We start from the raw sequence: 18,722 nt of genomic DNA, 5'->3' as shown, positions 1-18,722 counted from the left end.
GACTTGAGGTTTGAATGATTAAAATCCCCAGCAGCAATAAACGCCCCTTCTGGGTGTGCAGTTTGCTGTTTGCTAATGGCAGCATATAGTTCTTTCATTGCTTGCTTAGCATTAGCATCAGGGGGTACATAAACGGCCGTGATAACAGTACATGTAAACTCTCTGGGTAGGTAAAAAGGCCGACATTTAACAGACAGATATTCCAAGTTCTCAGAACAGGTCATGACAGCGTTCGTACACCAAGCATTGTTGACATAAATGCCCAAACCACCGCCTCTGGTCTTACCGGAGTCTTCAGTTGTTCTGTCAGCTCTGAACATAGTTCGCCCCTCCAGTTCGATCGCGACGTCCGGAACCCGGCCATTTAACCAGGTTTCCGTGAAAATCATGATATTACAGTCCGTAATCCGTCTGTGAGAGTCGTATTTCATCTAGTTTATTCGCCAGTGACCGCACATTGGCTAGGAATAAGCTTGGTAGTGGTAGCTTATCTGGGGTTAGCGTTAGCCTAGCTCGTAGGCCACCGCGCTTTCCCCGCTTCTGTTTGCGGTCTTGACGCCGCCTCCGGGCCCTCCTTCCTGGGAGAGCTGATAAATTAGAGCCCGGCGTCCTGGCTATCTCCGGTGGAAATTGAAGATTTTGAAAAATGTTACTCGTGCAGAGTGCGTGGATGTCAAGAAGTTCTTGTCTACTGTAAACTATATTCCCATGGTTGTATCGAGGGAAATACGCTGCTAATAATAAACAAACACTCAATAATTCGCAAAAACTGTTGAGACGCAGAGCCTCGCGCTGTACTCGCGACGCCATCATTTCTCTATATGGCAATATAGCGGTTGAATTATGTATATGATGTAAATTACAATGTATGATGTTCAAAGCATTTCTAAGGATTCAGATTTTTAAAAGGCAGCTATGACTCTGAGACGACAAAAGGAAACATGGTTTGTGTAACATTAGCAACACATTTTTTAGCTGTTTGATAACGTATTCAAGCCAAAGGCTGATCATATTAATTACTGTAAGAGAGCAATACATAATTAAATGTAGTGATGGGGACGAGACCGCCAATGACGAGTCCGAGTCAAGACCGAGTCTTTGAAGGGTCGAGTCCGAGTCGAGACCGAGTCCGTTGGTTAATATGGGAGGATTTGAACTTGAAACACGGAGTGTACTGACGCCTTTCCGTGGTTAAAACAACATTGCTTCTTATGTTTGTTCATGTTTATTTGAGGCTATAAATTAACTAGAAGGAAGAGATGATCGGTTCACGAGCAGCTTTAACTGATGCTCTACAGCGATCTGTCACTACACATTTAAGAGCCACAAAACGGTATTTATTGTTTAAATTTCTTTTAAAAAATGACCAAATTTGAAAGGCGAGACTTTGTTTAATATGTTTAATATCAAAAGTAACCGAAAAGTAACCTGGTCTGTCCTCAGCGTGTTGTCAGTCTCCTCTCTGCTCCGCAATGTATTTTTCACTGGGTGAGAACATGGTGTGGCGTGAGAACGGTGTAGCTTGTCGGACATAGCGACAGTAACTAAGGGGGGCGGGTCTTTGCGAACAGTCAATTAAAATTTTCTAGTGGTATGTATTCTAGTGGACTAGTGATGGGACGAGACCGCCTATGCCGAGTCCGAGTCAAGACCGAGTCTTTGAAGGGTCGAGTCCGAGTCGAGACCGAGTCCGTTGGTTTTCAAATTCAGTCGAGTCCGAGTCAAGACCGAGTCTTTGAAGGGTCGAGTCCGAGTCGAGACCGAGTCCGTTGGTTTTCAAATTCAGTCGAGTCCGAGTCAAGACCGAGTCTTTGAAGGGTCGAGTCCGAGTCAAGACCGAGTCTTTGTAAGAACAAGTCCGAGTTGAGTCCGAGAAAGCAGAAATCGGTCTCGAGTACTACATCACTAATTAAATGCATTACCATTCTGATACATCGACTAGTAGACGACCCTGTATAACTCGCTCTTCCTTTTCTTCTTCTGAATCAGTTCCAGGTTAAATCAAATATGGCTAAATTAAACCAATATTTCCACTTGCTTTGTGTAGCGTTTACTACAGCTGATTGAGTGGATCAGGTAGTCCGAGTTTGTGTGACTGAGTGGAGGCGGGGCTAATTTGTATATTCATGAATTCCACTTATACTTGGTGAGTTCCACTTTGCTTTTAGACATACACTCACAAACTTCCCTAAACAATTCCCCTCGGGGAAATCCCTGGCACCATTTTGAAGTGAGTTCCATCTTGTCTAGTGGGCGAGGTAATTTTGACCGAAGGAGCGAATCAACTCCGATGTACACTTCAAGCAGCTCTATATCCCACAATTCAACTTGATTGTGAAGTCACAGCAGATTGTGCTTAAATGTGCAATAGGTCATCTGGGAAATGCATGGATTGGATTACATCATGTATCATTCACCGGTGAAAAAACGTTACAATACAGAGAGTAACAGTAATACAATAACGAACGTAAACAACTGTTTGCCTGCCATTCTCGCTCTGTCTGCACAGCATACGTGAACACTGATGACGAATGATGTCTGCGTGAAAGTGGTGTGCAAACACACGTTGACTGACAGGGAACACATGCTATCATTTCATTTGGACCGAATGCGATGAACAAATTCTATGCTCCTACGCCTCCTACAGACGATATATATTTATAAAAATACATTTAGGCCGCTTAACATAGTGATTGCTATCAGGATATGAGGAGACTTTCAACCAGCATAACAACAAAAAAATAATTCTGTAGAAAATCACCTATTGAAAAATAAACTTTTAGAATTTTGTTCTGCAGACTCATGAGCAAAACACATCGAATCAAACCTATTATTGAAAATAGAATAAACATTTCCCAAAAATGTATGAAAAAAACCCAACATGAGTTCACTACAAAGATTACCCTTTCATGAACTTGGCAGGCACATAAGTTTTAAACTAGATTTTTAAAGGATATCTCCTTTCATCATCTCGGATATCCTTTGTCTCTGACCCTTGAAGAGAGTAAACGGAAACCATTAAAAATGATAAACAAAGCTTGCAGTTTGTCTGCAGATTGTGGCACATCGTTCACATGTCCCAGCCGAGCGTGAGTCAGTCTAGAAGAATGCACGCTTTCTCCAGATTATCTGTGGATGGAGGGTACACACCAGCAACATGCGCATTATCCGCCAAAAGCTGGACTCAACAGCGAATTGAGAAACCCTTATCTGCAGCTGCCTTTCTTGGCCCTGTTTACTGGGATAAATATCCGTCAATGACCGTGTTCACTTTAAGAGTCTCCCATTTAAAAGTTTACATAATGTAGATTGTATGCTCAAGGCACATATAATTCATAATTTTAAGTTTAAAATGCACGTTCCAAAATGTAATATTTGTTTTCATGTCACATGCAGTTTTGAAAAATATACATACAATTAAAAAAAAAAGTGATTTAAAGTCAGCATGAAATGGAAATTCACCTTATCTGTTTTTTGTTTTGTTTTTTTAGATCCTATTTGTGAACAATTCATCCAAGCATGTGTCTTTTTTGACCCCCCAATTTTTTATAAAAAATGTCATAACTCTGAATCAAAACCTGCTAAGGGCTAGTAACAGAACAATAGTTTTAAAAATAAATGTTTCACTATTATTTACAAAAGGTTTAAATAAAAACATTTAGTTATAAGAGACAATAAAAACAAGAGTTCATCAAAACCACTCCACACTAAAATTAACTAAGATATTCAAAAGTCAACGAATTTGTTAGTCTCTGAGTAACATAATTTATTTAAGCCACAAAATAAACTTCATTCCGTAAAATAAGTATAATGAACTACGCAAAAAGCATTTCGAATGTCTCCATCATGTTTTATAATTACCCAAAAATCAAACATATAGGTCATCCCTCACACAAATGATCATGTCCGTCAAAAACTTATGCTGGCTGTCGCTTGGAATATTAGAACAAAAAATATAGACATAACACACTCATGGGCATCAGTCACTTCACTGAATACTTGACGGCTATGAAACAAATAATTAATACCTTACTATAAATCTGTTTTCAAATCTACATCATTTTAATATCACAACATCGATGTTTGTCAAAAAATAACGTGCACAATACACAGTAGTATTTATGAGAAGGGTTCCAGGGAGAACACGCATTTCCTGGAAAACCCACACTACCAGATGTTTTGAATGCGTAAATGTGTTCCGAGAAAATGGCGGCCAGAGAGGCTTCAACGTTGTTTGTCAGCGACAATAACGTACATAATACATAACAAAATACATAAATTTGTTCTTCACTCTGTGAAATTGAATCAGAATGATCAGAGAACTAAGTGAAATACTTCACACTGCATGCTAAAGAGAATAAACACCAATCCAGCTGAAAAACTTTGCCGGGTTAGTGAACATTGTTCAACGTGTGTTGGTTTTGACGGATATTTTTATGCACAAACTGCGCATTTTGATTTCTGACATTCTTTATTTATATATTTTCAAAGATTTTCTATTCTTGACTGATCTTTTTTTCACAATTTTGGCAAGAGATAAACTGTAAAGGAGTGTTCTTGAGATGAATCCCTGTCATGTCCAATTAGACTCTCATTTGCTGATGTAATATATATTATAAATTGACAGGTGATTTTTTATCAAATGTAACTTGAATACTATCAGTTGTCTAAAAGATGAAGGTGATTATCAAAGTTTGATAAAATGTTTGTTATCTTTCCAATACATATATCACCCCTTAGTAGATTTTGACTTCTTTTTTTGTGAACAATTGTTCAGTAGATTTTGACTTCCGATATCTTCCAGAGAAATGACAGACTTTTCTCTGGTGACATATGCAGGACTTGAACAAACTCTGCCACTTTCTTACAATCGACTGCAGGCTTGCATTCAAATCTGCCATCATCCAATCAACAACTGATGGATCAAACCAACCTATATTTTTTTTCACTTGTATGTACGTCAAAATATTGAAGGAAAAGGTCTATCGGTAATTCCGTTACATCGCAACTTTCATGTCAAGTGGCATAATCATTACTTTCAAAAATAATTTTTTAATAATTACATTTTCTTGGGGTTATTCTATCTGATGTTTGATAATCTAAATTTAACATGATTTCATAAAACTTTAAAATATCTATAGTTTATCTAAAAAAAAACTGCAGTACTATACTATATAGTACTATAGTTTTTAAGAATTATTTTAATGAGACCTTTTTTATACATTTTGATCTCACAATGACCTACACATTTTAACTGTAATGTTAAATAAACATCTAAATCATATATATATATATATATATATATATATTTTTTTTTTTAATATATATAAAAAAATATATACTTCAGAAATGAAAACATTTCATAGAAGAGCTGTATCTTTCGGCTATATTGCATGTTTAATATATTTCTGAACAATTTCCAGAAAAAAAAAAGGCCGCCACGTCATTGACCCTTAGAGCAAAGTTCTTACACATGCAGGACGCTTAAATGCTGCTTTAAGCTGCCATCTGGGAAGCAACAGCCAGGCATGCACCAATTAAAAAATTATTCATCCCGTAATCCTTATGCCTTAAACTGTGCATAATGTAGTGTATTTAAGTGCAATAGGTGTGTTAAGTGAATAAAGAAATGCCAGTAACATTACTCATTCTGCCAGGAAACTCTTGGGTGGATTCTACCCAGTCGTTTTAAATGAACTGAGAGGTTCACCTAAACACAAACTATGAAATGTAATTACAGATTATTTTTGTATATAATGCCAATGCCAATGGCAAAAAAAATGTTTCTTCAACATAAATGACAGTAAGACATGCCTATAAACAACGCGTGACAATGTCATATCCGAGATGTAACACATTTACAGGTTTGATTGCTTTGAAAAACAACCATTTCGTTTTCGACTCAAATGAGTTGAGTTAGTAGCTGTAGTGTAATGGCTCGTTCTTTTCCTTGTCATAACAAAGTCTCTGGTCCGCGCCAGCATTTTTTAAAAACAGAGACTCTCCAACAGCTGCAGTGAATTATGTGCTGTGAGCGCTGGGACTCTTCCGCCCACCACCTCTCAAGGGTCCCTCAGACCCGAACAACACAAGCCAGGGTTTCCTGAATGGTCCCAATATACTTGATTCTACCAACCTTTACAGACGTATTTCCATTCTTTCCTACATTTATTGGCCTTTTGCATTGTATTACATTTGCTACGTGCCAACTGAGCTGCTAGGCTTCGTCTGTCCGACGTTCTTAAAACGCCATACTGCTATGAACTCAAAAACGAGGTCACGGCGATTCACCCCAGCAGTAGTTCTTGGGGAGAATGCCACGTTTACCCTCTGAAAGCTACAGGGAAAAGTGTTTCCCTAGGCCTCGATCCAGAGGACAGTTAGCCCCAAGCACATTCCACACCAAACTCACTTCCTGTCTCTATACTTTCATCCAACAGACAACAAAAAGATGAACTTTTTAACCAGGCCTCGGCCAAGCACGCGCACAAACATACCCAGAACGCAGATAGCCAAAGTACACTTTTAAAACACAAGCAGTTCCAGAATGTACTCTTTATATCTCCATAAATAGAAGGTCAGTTTTGTGTCTCAGTTTACTAGGAATATAGAAAGCAAGGATACTTAGTAAATAAATCATTGTCTTAGTAAACAGAAGTCTTTAAAATGGGAAAAATAACTCCAAAGCCAAACCACCTTTCTTTGGTTGAAGAAAGTTCACCTATTTTCCACATTATAAACACGCTATGAAAACTGAAGTGCTTTACAAAATCACCAGGCAGCAACCATGTATTATTTGGGCTCTCCAGAATGGATCAAACCCATCTGTGATGATAAGAGTTATGCTTATTAAACAAGCCATTTGATCCCTTCCTGTTTGGAATCTTAAACAGACTGCTAGTTCACTTCGGTGCCCGAGTCTGACCTACGGTGATCAAAGACGTTGAGATGTCATGTAAACTTGTTTGGGAATTTCTTTTGCAAGGGTACTTTTGCAAATCCCCTGCCAAGATTTGGGAAGAAAAACTGTTTCCATCTCATCTAAGACATGTAATGAAAAACAATCTGGGCTTTGGAAATTTGGAAAAACCCAAAGCCCTTGATGTAGACTGGACAGACAGTACTACTCCTTAATTGTGCAAACACTATCTAGAAAGTTAAGAAATTGGAAAAATAAACAATTACCTAAAATCTACGCAATCATTGACTGCTAGACACTTAACTTGACCCATGAAGAGGGCTTTCAACATCAGCACTGCATTCCTATGGTATATCCTGAACACTTTGGCCATGTTCACACAGCAGTAGAATACGGTCGTCAGTCCTGTATTTGAGTCCTAATACGGTTCTGTTCACACACAGTTCGGTTATTATAGCTATAATCAAACTCACACCCGTAAATTTTCAGGACATTTCACAACCACATTTTCTGAAAACCAGCACTGTGTGAACAAACTGGACTGGACTGTTGTCTGTCAAGCTGCTGTCAGTTAATGAAGATTGATGACTCGATTGGACTCTTGTAACATCAAAAGTGATAACACTTTTCAGTTTTATGGATGTCACCGTCTTTAATATTACTTTGGCTACAGCCGCCATTGGTTACTGGTAAGAGAATTGTTCAACATGAACGATTACAGACAGTGTTCGAGACGCCACTGTAAGTTTCTGCTTGAACGGGACATTTCGAGACTCACAATCCCAAAAACGAACAGTGTGATCATAGCCTTTGACTGCTCCCAAATCTGAATCAATCCCAGTTGGTGTCCATGAGCCTTTTTGCAATTTGGTCTCAGAGTAAATAAAGCAGGATATGTCACAAGAATCAGAGACAAAATATCTTGATTCATAAAAAATAAATCAAATTCAGTTAAGTTGCACAGCGACTAATTTAGTAATGAGCTACTAAACAATGACCAATGATATTATTAACATTTATAGCTCTTTATATGAAAATCTAGTGGGTTACTATGCTCTTTGATGAATGCTTTGTTCTTCTTCTAAGTCACTTTGGATAAAAGCTTCTGCTAAATACATGCATGTAATGTACATTGCACACACATTTTGAATTTTCTCACTTCATCATTCAACAGAAAGTATCTCAGCAGTCAACATAATTAATACGAATGCACCGATATTGAAATTCTGACCAATACCAACTGAACAGTAATTATTTTCATATTATAATCAATTACTGATAAATGGAACAGATTAAAATTCAATAATATTTTGTCTCAATAAATAAAATATAAAACACTAAATACTAAAATCAATCGATTTTAAATGCAAGTGCATTTGGGAGTCACAAAATTGTAATGTAGGCTATGGTTTAAAAAATGAACATTCATTTTGATATCTGCTAAAGATTGCATTTAACAGTGCTATTAAAGGGGTCATGAACTTGTTGTAGAAAAAAATGTATGTACAAATACAGTTCATCCAAGTTAGGATCAAAAGGAAGGCGATGCAAAGACGATGTACAAATTGGAGAAGCAAGCAAGCACGATTAAATATATCCTATATATATATATATATAAATATATATATATAAACTTATATTTTTAGAATATATATTATTCTAACAACAAATATTGTTAGAATATATTCATGCATTCCTATGGGAGCTTGTTTCCACCGCGGAATAAAAAAGAAAAATAACTGCGAATCTGCAATTCTGACTTTTTTCCTCCAAATTGTGAGATATAAAATCACAATTGCTAATTATTAAGTCCAAATTGCGAGTTATACTTCCAGCAAGCTTCCATACATTCCAAATAATTAAGATTAGCACTTTTTGGAACAGCTTTAGTGTTGGGAGCCTATGATGCATTGAAATTCTGCCTACGTATAGGCAGCTCACTAGATTTTTCAACAGACTGTACATTACATTATTTGGGCGCTGATCTTCAGGCATAGAAGCATACATCATTTTGACACAGTATAGTGCAGTGGACATAAGATTAAACAGAGACAGAGTCATCTATGGACGCATTCCTGCTCAACATAATCTACACAAATTCAAAAAAAATGAATACACATCTGGAACAGAAAATAAATTCAGGCCTCCTTTGTGTGATTCATTCTAAAGAATTCCATTTTGACAGCGTATTTCGTCCACTTGAGCCAGCTAAAATAGTTATAAAATGAAATGATTAATGGTTCTTCCCATCCAAGAGGCATAATAAGATTCATAAAAGCATTCTTGAATGTTGCTTAACTGCTCATTATATCTGATGGAGTAAGTGCTTTTGGAGCGCACACCTGTGATGCTAACATTTCTGAAAACATGCATAGATGAGTTCACAGATTTTAAACATGAAGGTTGAACTCGATTAACAACCGTTGCGTCCTTCTTCAACAAAATTACACTATATCTTGTAACAGCTGCCAATGAAGTATGCAATATGCATCCATATTTTTTTTTTCTCACAATAAAAGTGCTTTCTACTTCTATGGATTACAATATAATTGTTTTGGATAACACAAGGTCACTTAATGTTTGAACTTTAGTTGTATGATATGTATTATCTAATGCTAAGTTCCAATCATTTAGTTTGGCAAATAAATCTCATAATTTACATGAGCTTCTCTGTGCATCTTCTAGAAGAATCCTAATCTTTAAAGGGTTAGTTCACCCAAAAATGAAAGCCTATATTCAATCCGTTCATAATATAAAGCGATCGAGTCTCTTCCGACTAAAACCAACTCAATTCATATGGATTAGTTTTACGATCTCTTTATGAACTTTTTGAAGCAATTACAGCTGTCAACGGAGGGACAAAGACTTCATTTGTTTTCCGAAGATGAATCAAAGTCTTACGGTTTTGGAATGACATGAGGGTGAGTAATTAATGACCGAATTTTCATTTTTGGGTGCAGCAAGCAGGTTGATCAAATACAATGTAAAATCCTGTGAGGAGATGCTGAATGACCTCAGCAGGAAGGATTGCTGTGGTGAACTGAACCTAGAGACTCTGCGTGTGTAGGATGATGATGATGTCCCTTTCTGAACTCACTCAGAAGAACCATTAAACAACACGGAAAGCATGACCCCGACATGGACAAAGCATTACAGAGACCATCAGAGAGCATTTTACCATCCTTACAGAGCCGTGGATGAGAAGCCCCTGACCATTTTTATAAACTGCTTGATTCATCCACCAATTGAAAAATTTAACAGTAACAGATTAATGGAAAAAGTGGCATTCATTAATGTTTTGCGACTCTACTAATGCCAATGCTATTTTTACCTTTTCTCAGTTCTGGATTCTACTGTTTTTCAGCCAATCATCTGAACAAAAGCCACATGCTGTCTGAATCGTAAGCCAAAAAATGACAATTCATTGTCCAAAAATTACATTTAATTTCATCCTTGACTTTTATGAAGCAGTTAACCGCATTTCCACTTTACAATTACTTTGACAAATTGGGGAAACAACAATTAAAACTAATGTCAAAGGCAAAGATGCTTTAACACTGCCCCCTATTGGTTGAGTTGTTCACTGCGCACACAGTTAATAGGCTACTAGATTTTTAGCCAATATTTATATTATCCTAGTCCTCTCAGTACCTACATAAAAATTGGGGTTTTACACTAAACTGACCTAAATATTCAGAATGCCTATCAGAAGATATATATATATATATATATATATATATATATATATATATATATTCAACTCTGTATGTTTTCCACAACAATATTCAACAATGAAGTGGGAAAAGGTATAGTTAAATTAATTCCAGGCATTAAATAAACATATGAGAAACAAGAAAAACTAAACAAATATTAATATGAGGCATCAATCCTTTAAATACGCATTAAAGACATAGTTTATATGTCTATTTTCAAATGTAGTTAATACTACAAACTTTCTTTGAAACAATTGGAAGCTCTCTGCAATTGAAAACTGAACGATGGAGCCTCACTAGTCAACTGGCTTTTTAAAGTCTGGGCATGGACTCTCTTTCATTAAACTAGCTATATTTAAACTTATGTTTCTGAAAACAAAATTGTCATGGAAGCGAGAATTATACACAGGAGATGAACAAAGGAGAAGAGGAAAATAACCGGCTCAGCTCTGCAGATGCTGCATTAGATTTTACATTACTTTGTAAGTGTTTGTTCAGTTAAGCAAGACAATTATTAACAGCAATGATGCCTTCTTCTGAGTAGTTAACTTTGCAGAGTGTTTATTTCTTCAAAACTCTTTTAAAAATGAGTGATTGTTGTCATGGACACAATAGTTTTACCTAATAACATGATCTCCAGTTTTTTCCGGTCCACTCGAAACCTCTCCTCGGTCCACTCGGGGTCCGGAGGTGCCGTGGGTCCGCTGGAGTCATCCTCAGACACGGGCAGAGGGGAATCAGTGCTGCGCTCGCTGTTGGAGCCCGGATCAGACTGCTGTAAGTATCCGCTTAAGGGTTCACACTGAGCGGCCATGACTTTCACAGAGCACCGCTGACTCTCCGCAGCCGTCAGATCAGATTATTCCCGCGGAGAGTGAGCGCCAGTCATCGCGGCCACGGGCTCTGTGTGAGTTACATTGACCGGAGGAGTATAAAGTGAGGGAAGGCAAAAGTTGAGCGCCGCCCTTTGTTCAATATGAGCCAGAAGGGGGTCTGTGGGTTCTAAAATGTTGCGAGCCGGTTCAGAGTCAGCTCAGCTCAACCCATGATGCCCCAAAAATGCTTCACGTGTGCCCAAAATGCTGTCTGGGGAAGCAGTTCACGTTTTGAGACACATACAGTGATTACAAATATTAACTTTAATATAATATAGGCCTATATATGGTGCAACTGTCCAAAACAAATGAACAGAGAGAAAACTATTTAAAATAGTCTTAATAATAAAACATTTAAAACGAAATAAATCATATTGTTATCTTTATGTTTGTATTTTATTATTATTAACACTGGGGACGTAAAAAACAACAACAAAAAACAACATAATAACAATGTAATATAAATATTATAATATAGTAAACAGAAGTTGTAAAATACAGTTTAGATTTTAATAAGACATGACACCATTTAAGACCATATGAGATAAATATTGACTAAACATTTTACATGTATAAATGAATTAAATATTAATTATTTATTCAATAATGTAATGTAAATAAAATAACCACAGTATATAAACAACTGAGCCTATTATAATAGAATATAAATAATACAGTAAGTTTATTATAAACAGTATAACTGTAAAATAATTATATTTTATAAATTTATACAATATAATTATTTTACAGTTTAACAATAAGACAATTGTAACACCGTAAAAGACCTGAGATAAGTTTAGACTATAAATACATTTTACATTCAAATAAATAATTCAATAATATCGTAAAATATCAGTATATAATACAATAAAATTGCCTTTTGTGACTTGATGCCTATATTTACTTTCTGAATCCGGATCACGTGACCCATGATGCTTCTGCAAGGATGTAGCTTTCAGCTGGACGGATTTTAAAGATATGAATTTCAAGTACGTACTGTCTTTATTTTCACTTAGATGTACCCAAGGAAGCCGTATTCCTTTCTTTATTCCAAATCTGGCAATGCAAATTATATTACGTGGTATTAAAGACTTAGTGTTGTTAGCTTAGTTTGCTATCAAAATGGAGGCGCGCGCGTCTTTAAGTGTATTGTCAGTGAGCGCGCAGCAGCTGTGTTTACATGAGCGTTTGTTTTATATAACACCCATTACCGTCTGACGCACTTTGTACCATTTTATCAGTCTGAGTAATCATGTATGATGCCCAATACAAATGTTTAGGCATGGTGTTTTCAGTAAGTGTTTCTGGGTTGTGGCAGGATGTCTGAACAGGGAGATGGGGGTAGGGATGGAGAGGGGAACTCATCTGCTGCTTTCAGAGCATCATTTGCTGTGGGTAGAGGACTGCCATCCCGAATATCACTGAATCCCCCTCCGCCAGGCAGACTGACCTCTTTGCGCTCCAGAGATCTGACCCTGGGTGGATATAAAAAGGTCCCACCCTCTAATGTCAATGGTTCTGTATCAATTGTGGTTTTTGTGCTACTTTTTTAATGCAAAATATATTGCATCAATAGATACAGCATGTTCAGTTCAACATTAAAAGAATGCTCATATCTACAAACTTTACACTTGACTCACTGAGTATTTCCCCCCCACAGAAAACCTTTGTACCAAATGTTCACTCTGTTCGCAAAACTAAAGATGAGTAAGTATTTTCAACATCATTAACTTTATTTGTAGTACTTATGTTTTATAGTTGGGAGGCAGACATCTTGTAACTACGGCTACTAAAGTGCAAAAAAAATGCTTTTTTTAAGTACACGTATATATTAGGGGAGTAAGTTGGACTTTCCATCATACGATCTGACATTTATTCTCTTAGCCGGCGATGCAGAATTTGCTCTAAACTTGTCGTTATATGATTGCGATTTGATTAGATTCAGGAGCTTGTGATAGATATATTGATAATTGCAATATTACATTGTATTAACTCACAAATGCAACCAAAATATAACATGAACAGTTAATAAAAAAAATACGTTTTTTTAAATAACATAGAAAAATGAATAATGAGGAATAAAGATCAAGTAGCACATTGGATCAATTTGACATTTTATAACAGTCAATCGAGTCTTCTAGTATATCTTATATATTTATAAAAATGTACATCGATTTTTACGCATTGCATCGATACATATCATCAGTGCATCGATATTGTTACACCCCTAGTATGCATATATACAATACTGTATTGACTTAACATTTTTAAGGTAATGATGTTGAATCAGAGTTTTCAATCAGTTCATTGAAACTTCATAATTATTATAACCTTGTTATAACCCTGTTATATATATATATAATTATAACCCTGTTTTCATTTAACTAACAGATTCATTTCAAAGTATTGACACATCTGCAACTCTGTTTGAAAGTAAATGACAGGTGGTTGTCAATGTGAACTCTTGTTTTCTGGAGGTTACATGAGGAGACTCGCACTGCACCAAAGAGAACGAGAAGAGAGAGGGAAGACAGACAAAGAGAGAGACAGCGACGAGAAAAACCTCAGACTATTCAGTCTCACTCTATTTTTGAGCAGGGTCCTGCAGACACCTACAGGAAACCAGGTAAAGCACACTTTTAAATCACACAATTATTGACATTATATTTGGACTGTAGAGCCAGAGGAGAACTGGCCTCCTGGTGTTGCCTGGTTTCTCCCATGTTTTTTTTTGTTTTTTTCATTATCCATCATAAAATTAAGTTTTTCATTCCTTGCCATGAAGTATGTTTCCATCCAAAGCTGTGACTTTAACTTGTGCGCAAAACTGGAATATCGCATAAAAGCATTCGGAAAAACAGCGCTTTAATCCATATGTTCAAGAATACAAAATAAGTGACGAAACTGGAAATTGGCACAAAGTATCTATAATATAACTGTCAACTGTGGCTCTTTTTTCATACATCACAAATTACTTGTGCCTCAGAGTAAGCAAACTAACAGAATAAACGCTGTCATGTTATCTTACGTTTGAATGCCTGGTGTTTGTTAAGAAAGAACAGGTGCATCTGCATCCCGCGCTCTTACCTCAGCAGAAATGAAATGTTCCACGGTAGAAATAGAAACATTAGTATGTGTGTGGGACACAGAGAGATGGAGGACCTACACTTCACACTGCGGACTGATCATAGCTCACTGATCGCTCTCCTGTCATCTAAGAGCCAAGGCAGAGCAGGTATGCGCATAGCCAGATGGTCAGCTAGGCTGATGGCATTTACCTATGACCTTCGGCATAAGCCAGGCCGTGAAAACGTGACCGCAGACTGTTTATCTCTTACCACTTCCCAGTACTGAACCTAGTCTGGAAAATTATGTTGAAGTGTGGTATTTACAAGCTGCATATAATTCTTGTCCTATTCAAGCTGAGCTGTGCAGAGTGCTCACTTCAAAATGGTCAAAGTGTGCTAGATCGTGCTTTACAGCCATACTTTCAATTAGCGCAAACACCGAATTCACCGAAAACACATTAACACAAAATTGTCAAAATACCAGTCTCTGCATGTATTCTCAAAAAACACAGTTGGTTATGTCTTCAGTGAACGTAAACAGTTGAGAAAGAAATCTGCTGTGTATCATCACCTTGGATCCGTGCATTCGGCCTTAAAGTGACAGCAACCTATAAATACCTGCTGCTGTTTATGTCATTAATGTTAGTCAAACAACAAAACACAGCTTAAACAAAGATTCATCTATTTTATACATTATTGTTTAAATACACTATTTTACATTTAGGCTGAATTATTACATGTCTGTACCTGAATATTACATTTAGACTTGACTTTATTTGTAACTTTGTTATATTGTTTTATTACCTATGCTTGTAATGAGTGTATTTGTTCTTATTACACCCCCCCACAGCCTTGAAGTGGTAAAATGAATATTAAATACCAAATCAAATTTCAAATGTCTGATCTTGCAGGTAATTGGTGCAGCTCTAACCTGGATGGCTGTGATCCTGCACTGGTCACAAAATGCATTAAAAAGGAAAAGAACAATACTGCGGATGATGATAATGAAATTTTACAAAAACTCCAACGAGATGATGTAAGCCAAGTCACAATGACCCTTTATCATCTTGAAAGGTCTTGAAAGGTAATCAATAGTATATTAATGTTTATTTTTTTTTCTGAGCAGTTTTTGGATGATCCTGGATTAAAAAATGATCCTAAACAAAGACCGATCAGACTTCCACTCCATCAGTCATGCTCATTTTTGTCAACAGAGGCAGCTAGTTCATGTAAGTTACAGTTTATGCTAGCAGTAATTTTATGTTTTATTGCCAGTTAAATTGTTTTCATGCTACTTACAGTAAAGAACTGAATCCAAGACATTTTTGCAGTTAAAGAGAGAGCATCTGATAATGTACTGAAATCACCCAGAGCTGAGCAGAAATACCCGCTGCCATTGAGGGGAACATCTGCATTCCCGCAACAACCAACGGTTGGAGAACTTTTCCAGCAGCTAAGTGTTTCAGATCAGGAAGAACTACTGTTTATTCAACTTCCTGATACCATACCTGGTCAACCTAAAACCTCAAGCCCAGAGAAAACCAAAAAGGACGACAAAACTGAAGACAAGCGCTCATCACAAATAAAAAATCTGGTAAGTTCTCGTTTTGTATTATGCCTCTTGAAGGAGTCAGCGTTTTTTTTCTTTGCCATAACTTTTCATGTTTTTCCAAAACGGTTTTGACCTTTTTTTAACGAAACATTCGTTATTCGTTTGCAGCTCAGCTTCAGTATACACTCTTTTCTTTTTTTTCACATAATGCATGTTACTTGTAATGTGTTACTCTCAATACTGCTCTTTTTTTTCCACTGGGTTTTGATTTCTGTATATTTTTAGTATGATTTCCTCATGAAATCATCCCTTGAAGGCAAATTGCACCCAATTTCAAGCATTTAATATTATCTTCAGTGTCCCCTTTTAATGCTATGATGTATTATTTTTCAGGATCAGCCTGATAAAGCCGCTGTACCTTTGCTGTCTGACTTCTCTGAGGGTCTGATTGGAAAACTGCAAATTAGAAAGTCTGGTAAAGTCCAACTGGTCATGGGAAATGTTACATTAGATGTCTCAGAGGGAGCGGCCTTCTCTTTCCTACAGGTAAGTTAAGAACATTGGCATTTTAGTTGCAGTGTAGCAAAATAATGTAGTAAAGATTGATAGATAAAACCAGTTGGGACTCACTCATATTTATTTAATTAAATCAAAGCCTTTTGAAGTATAATCATTACATTAAGCCATATCGCAATTCCTGTTTTTCTGTCCTCAAATTTAAGACCTCTTGAAAATATAATTAAGACTGTTATTATACCATTTAAAATATTTGAGACTTTATGGCTTTATATTTGATCTAATGGAATTTAAGACTTTTATAGACCTGCAGGAACCCTGTAAAATGGTCAATAGTTTTGGCAAAATATGGCAAAAATATTATCACAATTTTTTTTTTCAGACAGGATCACGATCCACAATCTTAACAACATTTACTTTAATTGAAAGAAAACTTAGTTCAGTACTCACGTGTTGTGTGACAGGCTTTTAGTGTGCGTACGCTTAAGGAGTAACGTTATGCGCTCAGAAAAGCTTATGACAGAATAAAAAGTTTAACTGGCAAGACTTTAAAATGCATACTGCTGCGTTGCTTAAAATGTGATGTGAATGTACGTTGTGTTGTACAGTATTGGGACGGGGGCGCCAGAACTGCAGCTGATAGGCTGTGCACTGCAGCTCGATATTACCATCTCTTCAAAGGTAGCTAGTGGAGACATTTTAACATTCAAAATCTAAAATCGTGATTTCGCACAACCCCTTGTTTGGGTCTATCAGTGCGTCCGAAACCGCATGCTGTTTGAGTAGGTACTACATTTCAATTTGAATGTACTTTTGCGACCGTAAAAAAGTATGTTCTATATACTATGAATGTAATCCAGACCTATACATCCGCCATGTTGTCATCATCATGTGACCTACCAGCGTCAATTATATCGCTTTACTGCCATTCATAAATCCTCTCCCATGGCTTCATTGGGATAATAAAGTGTCCATCGAATGCGCACTTCAGAATCTCGCCGAAACTCGCGGTCTTCCTACGAGTGTGCATTGAGGCGCATATCAACCGCAAAGGGGGCACTCGCGAGCACCCTTCTGAAACCTAAAATGACAAATGGGACACCCTACGGTCTCATGAACTTGACAGACACGCGCATGCAGCAGCCATTGTAAGTACACAAGACCGAAAGTGCATATGAAACGTACCATTTGGGACAGGGCCTATGCATTCAAACTTACTACTCTGTAGGCATGCGGTTTTTCGCATGCTATATAGTAGGGAAGTATTTGATTTCGGACGCAGCGTACGTGTCCCAATAATTGTTGTCCCCAGTGTAGCATTCTGGATTGCCAAGCTGATATTGAAGTCAACTGGATCTGTTTTATTTACTGAAGGACTGTATGACTGATCTCATTTACATGAGAGATGTTTCATGGGATATGATGTTTGTATCTGCAGCAACTTGTTTGTGTGCGGCTGTCAGAGGGCCTCACCGGGGACATGACTGTGCTAGGAAACATCACACACAAGCTGGTGTGTTCACCTGATTTTGAGACTTTACTGCAAGAAGCCAAATTGCCATCTGATCTCTGCTCGGCTTCAAAGTCCTGATTTTATCCCACAAGAATATTTAAAATAATGTAAATAACTGTTTTTAAATGTAAAAGTTTTAAATGTGAGGTTTTGTGTCCTTACAAAGTACTGACAATTATTATAAGCCAATATTCAGCCTAATTCTGAGGCCACTTGATTTTTATTTAAAAGGGATAGTTCACCTAAATTGTTGTCATTATTTACATGTCATTAAACAGATTTTGGGGGAATGGAAAAGGGCAGCTTAAACATTATTTAAAATATCTCAATTTGTTTTGAGGCCTGTTCACACCATGAACTATAATGATAAAGATATACAGAATCCATCCTACTTTAAAAAACTCTAGCATTTAGAGTGGCAGATGACAAAAAAAGTATGTTTGTAATAAACAGAACTTAATTCATTGTTGTAGACGCTTATTTAGTTATCGTTCTTGGTGTGAACGGGCCTTTGGACAGAATAAAACGGATACCGGTTGGGAGTAAATGACTGTTATCACTTTGGG

The 18,722-nt window shown here is 36.9% G+C and overlaps 2 protein-coding genes across 4 annotated transcripts in view; one reads left to right on the top strand and one right to left on the bottom strand.

The window, feature by feature from the left end:
• bicc1 (BicC family RNA binding protein 1) overlaps positions 1-11,565 on the bottom strand; it is a 102,022-nt gene extending 90,457 nt beyond the window's left edge. For both annotated transcript variants that reach the window (XM_084434879.1, XM_084434880.1), the window contains exon 1: positions 11,254-11,565. In XM_084434879.1, the coding sequence (XP_084291005.1) occupies positions 11,254-11,446 (193 nt within the window). In that variant the 5' untranslated portion in view covers positions 11,447-11,565. The remainder of the gene's footprint in view (positions 1-11,253) is intronic.
• Positions 11,566-12,416: 851 nt separating this feature from the next.
• Positions 12,417-18,234, top strand: LOC311306462 (DNA-directed RNA polymerase III subunit RPC4; the record flags this gene model as incomplete). 2 transcript variants are annotated; one of them, XM_084434875.1, is made up of 9 exons in its annotated part: positions 12,417-12,496; positions 12,826-13,000; positions 13,168-13,214; positions 13,985-14,133; positions 15,487-15,611; positions 15,702-15,804; positions 15,907-16,169; positions 16,521-16,673; positions 18,082-18,234. In XM_084434875.1, the coding sequence occupies exons 1-9, from the start codon at positions 12,486-12,488 to the stop codon at positions 18,232-18,234; spliced, it is 1,179 nt and encodes a 392-aa protein (XP_084291001.1). In that variant the 5' UTR covers positions 12,417-12,485. The 2 variants fall into 2 exon arrangements, with proteins under 2 accessions (XP_084291001.1, XP_084291002.1); XM_084434876.1 differs by lacking the exon at positions 18,082-18,234 and adding an exon at positions 17,252-17,419.
• Positions 18,235-18,722: the final 488 nt, after the last annotated feature.

The sequence above is a fragment of the Rutilus rutilus genome (genome assembly GCF_951802725.1).
Source record: "Rutilus rutilus genome assembly, chromosome: 16".
Classification (NCBI taxonomy): Eukaryota; Metazoa; Chordata; class Actinopteri; order Cypriniformes; family Leuciscidae; genus Rutilus; species Rutilus rutilus.
Note: the sequence above shows the minus strand (reverse complement) of the source record. Positions and strands in the feature narration are given on the sequence as shown.